This window comes from Anser brachyrhynchus, assembly GCF_964034855.1.
Source record: "Anser brachyrhynchus genome assembly, chromosome: 4".
Taxonomy (NCBI): domain Eukaryota; kingdom Metazoa; phylum Chordata; class Aves; order Anseriformes; family Anatidae; genus Anser; species Anser brachyrhynchus.
This window is the reverse complement of record NC_137698.1, coordinates 38,785,014-38,790,515: the sequence shown is the minus strand read 5'-3', so window position 1 is coordinate 38,790,515 and position 5,502 is coordinate 38,785,014. Positions and strand designations below refer to the sequence as shown.

Sequence of the window (5,502 nt, the reverse complement as noted above, 5' to 3'; positions counted from 1 at the left end):
AACGCCACCTCCCCAGGGTGGCTCCCGCAGGGCCCCCGTGTTTTTGCCAGGTAGCCAAAGGCAGGGGTACAGCTCCCGGCCCTTTGGGACAGACAGAGCCAAGGCTTCGGAGACAGGTGCCTCAGAGGCCCCCACGCTGCCCCAGCGCTTACTGCGCTGTCTCAGGATGAGAACTTGCCTTCCCAGCCCTGCTCAGAGGGATGTGCTGGACTGACCCCCGTGGTGGGACAAGTAATCCACCACTTCGTGTCCAACGCCTGCAGGTGAGGTGTTTGTTCGACAGGCGCTTCTAAGCCTACCTGGAAGTGAACCATAAAGCGCAGAGGGGAATTTTATGCACCTTGAGAGCCAGTGCAACTTGACTGGAAGCTGTAGGTGGTTCAAACAGAGGACCTTGGACCTGATCTATAACAAAGTTTAGCAGAACACGCCCCAAAATAAGCATTTTTTTTTTTTTAACTTTCAGTCTCCAAAGTCAAAACAGAGAAACTCCAAACTGACTTCAGTGTAGGTTAGTTACTCTGTAAGTGGAGCCACTGCAACTACTGTATTTCAAGCACTATACTTTGCCACTAAATCTAACTGTACGTCGACATGAACACACCCCAGAAACCCCATTTTGACAGAGGTGTCTGAATGGCATCAGCCAAGTTTCATGCCATTAACTTTACGTGCCCCTGCCCTGCCAAGAGAGAGGGAAAGTACACAGAAGCTGAATAATGAACTGGATCCTTCATGACAGATAATTCAATGGGTGAGGAGGAGAAGATAAGAGTGGGGGGAACACTCCACAACCAGTTTCTTTTAAAAATTAATAGTATTTAATATTTGAATGCATAAGGCTAGCACTGCTAGACAAATTGCGTGATGAATTCTAGAGGAATAAAACATGAATTAAGTACAAAAGCTGGAGGAAAAAAAGCTCATGCTTTCCAGAGACAATGAGGTATTTTAACTATGCAAAGTCTCAACATCCAAAGTTCAAACTATGGGAAGTCTGAACATCCAAAAATATCTGCAGGTCTTTCCATTTGCACTGGGATCTTTGCTGACCACTGGGCAGTCAATAGTTCTTTCTGTGGGTGCTTTTTAAAAGGCCCAGGAAAAGTGCACGGCCATCTTGAAGATGAAGAACTTCTCACATCCATCTTGCTACACATTTAGACTAGTAGCTTTAAAATGTTCTATCACTTTTTCAAGTCATTCTGATGTATGGTGGAGGTTTGGATGTGTCTTCCTCTGTGTCAAAGTCCTGGAGTGGAAACCGATCTGGGAAATCAAAAATTCTGTCTCCTGGACCTGTGTGGGGAAGGAAAGAAGAAATCATTAAACCTGCTATTGACTCTTGCACAAAATCCTGAGTTCTTTTGGCTCAGAGTACTTTGGTTATCAGGATTTTGGCTTGTGATGTAGAGCTTATTCAGCATGTTCCTTCCATATCCCTGGTGAACATCCAAATACATGGATGGAAAGAGTTACTTACTTCGTACAGCGCAAACCATCTCCATAGCCTGATTTTGGTCCTCACTAGGTTGCAACCATTCCTAGGAATGAAATCATGCCATTAAAAAAGACATTTTGTGAGCTTGTTCAAGAAGATAAACCCGAATGCATTTAAAATGCCTGTGTAGTTCACTCCTTTCAACAAGTTTTAGCTTGAAAGTTTAAAGCAGCCTTGCCTTACACACTTGCAAACACTTGGTATCTTTAGCCGAGAATAGCTGCCTTGCAACGTTAAGATGTACCAATGAAGTCCTCATCAAGTAAGACGGTCAGATATTTGTACTTTAATACAGCATCAGAGTTATTCTAGTACAGAAGCAGCTGGTATTCACTGAGCTCACTTGGCAGAGACACGCAGCGTGTGCATCATGAGTTGAAGCAGATTTCACAAAGGTTGACAGTAAAACGGGGTTCCCTACACATACCTGCACACTACACTTCATACACCGTGCTTGGGACATTCTTACTATTGAATTTGTAGTTCTGGGGATGAGGCATCTTGGTTTGTGAGTACCAGCAAGTCTTTGAAATGCTGTACCACGGAGCAATCGCTGGTTTAAGGGGGAGAGAAGTCTTGCAGGAACTGAAAGGCACCACAGTGGCTTCAGCACCAATGTTTTGGAAAATGAGGCTAACTTACACTAGGTCTTACACAACACTGTAAATAAGAAGGTTGAAGTACAAGGAAAAAATAGAAAACTATAAAATCCCTCTAACGTTCCCCTTCATTTCAGAGAATTAGCGCTGGATGACTGGGGTAAAGCCAAGGTAAGGTTTGTAGAAGAAAAACACATCTTCTCCTCAGTTTCTTCCCCTACCACCCACATTCAGTGCAGATAAATCGGTGCTCCCAGACTCCTCACTCACCATTCCAGTTATGCTATCGTAGCATGAGCAGCACGGAAGACTTCGGCATCCCAAGTAAGCAATAATCGTCACGACGACAGTACTGCAGATCGATGCAACGAGCATCGTGATGTTAGCACCCTTGACAACTTTACTAAGTACGAACTTCTGCAAGCAAAAAAAGGAAACGTTCAAGCCATGTTCGAGAAGAGAACCAAAAATACTCTAATTACTGCAAGAGTGTTATGATTATATGTTAGGACATTGATTTAAAGTCAGTGTTATTTAAAGCTCTTCTTCCTGTGCTCTGAAGAGCAAGCCAAGTGTGAGCCTCAAATGGGAAAAGTGCAAGCGGTAAGGTAAGGTTTCTTAGTAGATTTCAAGACATCATGCAACTGCATCGTGTTTGGAAATAGCTGCACTCTGGCTTTAACAATGAGTAGAAGTCCAAGGAACGGCTGCTCCTCCTCACACTAAATATGAAATACATCTTGCTACATTGCACCTCACCAGCCTGACACTTGACTTTGTCCTGCAATAAACTAATGAGTAGCTCCTCGGATGAATTCATACACACAGGAAGCCACGGTTTGCACAAGAGTTGAAGTATAAAAGGGCTAACTCCTTCCTTTTTCATTTACTCTGTGGGATATTCTTGAAACAATACCTAGATTTAATCAGCTGATGTGTAATTGCTGTAACTTTATCACCTGAAACACAGGCTAGAAGGGACTCAGTAGCCTAGCAATCGCTGTCTCAGAGCAGGCCAAGGATACGTTCACCGACTGTCCCTTTTCACGATCGGTACTGTGATTCTTTTCCTAGAACAAGCCAAACCTCTTGGGTGCAGCACCTGCAGTTAACCTGACTTCACCACTTTCAGGCTCATACCTGGACGGCACACGGTAGGAAGTCGTACGAGCGTACGTGGTGGCAGGCTGGCCCGTGCTATTCCCCAGCGATAAGCACGAGCGGTACTTACCGTATGGATAATGTGGGCTGGGTGAGAACTTAGGTCCTCCTCTTCACCATAGCCCAGCGTTAGGGAGCTATAAACTATTACAATGAGGATGGCAACACAAGAGGTTATAGACGCAGCTATCAGCACGTTCACCTGTACAGAGAAATTAAAGGAGAGTAAGAAGGCAGAAAGGAATTTAAACTATCCTCTAGTAAATTAACATCATTACTACAAACAAAAGGTATTAATTAATGAGTGACAGGTACCAGCCTTTGACCTCCCATAACACTGAAAGTATCCAGTAGCAACAGTCAGGTGGAAGCCACAAGCAGTGCAATAAATGTTTCCATGATACTGAACTGCTGAGATACAATTGAGTCCCAAATCTGGCCCACAGGTGCAAGCTGGGCTGAAATCCTTTGTTCTTACGGGCCTCTTTCTTAGAAAAAATATCCCCCTTTTGAGCTTACAGGGATAGAGAAACTATCTAGGAAATGCAAGTCAATCAACTCGCTTCCTATCTTGGTGTACACAGCTCTTAATAACAGGAAACAATACCAGGATGGCTTGCATTTCAAAAGCCACCATTTTTACAGATTTTTATTAGAGCCATAGCTCGTGTTATGCATTAGGAAGTGAAGTAACACAGAAGCCTCATTTTGCTTAAGAATGTTGCCTTTTCTATGAAGATAACTCAGAAATAAAGCTCTCAATCTTGCAGAACCAGCTAGTTCTTCTCCTACCTAAAGAGTTTTCGATTGCCCTGACCGCATTTTGCCCCTGCCCCATACACACACAAAGCCCCAAAGCTTACGAGAACGGGGTTCTTTCTCTGAGAGGAAAACAAAGCCAGGACGCCCGGGACTCCCATGACCTGCAGACCAGAAAAGGAGTTGGTAACTGGACGACACGTATCAGATTCTGAAGATAAACTGCCACAGAACAGATGAAAGGCCCTCGTTTTCAAGGCTGGGATCAGAGGAGCTGTCAGATCAGAAACAGAAAGAAGGAAGAGAGTTGCTGATCTATTGTGTTTTTGTCCGAGGCATCTCCTGGTGGCTAGGACCAGCGGCAGGATGCTGGGCTGCGTGAAATGTGTCTTACACATCAGCTGCACCCACAGCAGCAATCCTGGGACCAGCCTCACATCTCATAACAGAACTGAGGTCCGATTACAGCGCTACAAGCCCGCACTGCTTTTCCAAGCCATCACACAGCTTGCAGATGGACGACAGCTTTCACTGGAAGGAGGCAGGCAGGCTGGGGATGGGAGCGCACGCTTCAGTAACACTGCCTTGGGGTGGCAGATCACCGGGGCATAAGGAGTTGGGGTGCAGCACCCCAGTCGGGTGCAGGACCCCAGTCGGGTGCAGGACTGCCAGCGTCCCGCTGTGGGATACGGAGCAGTGCCAAGAGATGGAGACCTCAGCCCTGGGCACGCGTTCCCCTCCTAACCTTCAGTGGCCTCTCTGTGGTCACTACGCTTCTGCTAAAAGGCCTGGCAATTGCCATAGTGCCCCGTTTTCTGTTTTATCTGGTAGAAACCGGTTCCATTTAGCTCCTTCAGGGGGAAGCCTCCCTGCACCCTCCCGCCCGCGGCAGGATAAGGAAACTTGCACTACCTGGGCTCGGAGCAGGAAGCCAGGGGAGCGATGGCAGCAGCCCTGGCCTGCCCCACCCCACGGGCAGGTAGCAGCCGGGGACAAGAACAAATGAAACGAGGATCGGACGCAGCCTTACCATCCCGGCCCAGACCGGGGCTCTGGTTCTGCCCAGCACGGACTCCGTCCTGAAGACGCCGTCCACGAAGCCGCTGACGACGCACAGGGCGCTGAGCGCCAGCTGGAGCAGCCCCAGCACCACCATGCTCCGCTGGTTGAACACGAAGTACCGGTACCGATCCATGCCGCCCCCCCGGCCCTGCCGCCGGCCGCCTAGGGCGCCATGCCGGGGCACGGAGCGCCCGCACCGCACCGGGACCGCAGCTCCGCCCCCGGGGACGCGGCCCCGGGCCGGGCCCGTGAGGAAGGCGGGGGCTGGGGCGAGGCCGGGCCTCCGGAGCCACCCCCCGGCCCCGGCAGGTGCGCGGGGCCCGGCCGCGGCGCTGAGGTAACCGCGCCCGGGGAGCGCCGGGGCTCGCCGCCGCCGAGCCCTGACAGGAACCCTGACAGAAACAGGCAGGGAGACGGCTG

The 5,502-nt window shown here is 48.8% G+C and overlaps 1 protein-coding gene across 3 annotated transcripts; it reads right to left on the bottom strand.

Annotated features, from left to right (window-relative positions):
• Positions 1-798: 798 nt before the first annotated feature.
• LOC308194740 (uncharacterized protein) lies at positions 799-5,356 on the bottom strand. Of its 3 annotated transcripts, XM_080591016.1 has the most exons (6): positions 5,051-5,356; positions 4,125-4,184; positions 3,332-3,463; positions 2,371-2,517; positions 1,484-1,544; positions 799-1,299 (listed from the first exon to the last, which is right to left on the bottom strand). In XM_080591016.1, the coding sequence occupies exons 1-6, from the start codon at positions 5,213-5,215 to the stop codon at positions 1,196-1,198; spliced, it is 669 nt and encodes a 222-aa protein (XP_080447142.1). In that variant the 5' UTR covers positions 5,216-5,356; the 3' UTR covers positions 799-1,195. The 3 variants fall into 3 exon arrangements, with proteins under 3 accessions (XP_080447142.1, XP_080447143.1, XP_080447141.1); XM_080591017.1 differs by lacking the exon at positions 4,125-4,184; XM_080591015.1 differs by having other exon boundaries at positions 4,125-5,205.
• Between the last annotated feature and the right edge of the window lie 146 nt (positions 5,357-5,502).

What these genes read in the sequence shown, in the direction of transcription:
- LOC308194740 (XM_080591015.1), bottom strand. Translation starts at nt 4,418, where the DNA reads ATGTGTAAGACACATTTCACGCAGCCCAGCATCCTGCCGCTGGTCCTA. An exon ending in ACGATAGCATAACTGGAATG is followed by an intron (nt 1,545 to 2,370) that starts GTGAGTGAGGAG and finishes TTTCATTCCTAG; the next exon opens with GAATGGTTGCAACCTAGTGA. An exon ending in GATGGTTTGCGCTGTACGAA is followed by an intron (nt 1,300 to 1,483) that starts GTAAGTAACTCT and finishes TTCCCCACACAG; the next exon opens with GTCCAGGAGACAGAATTTTT.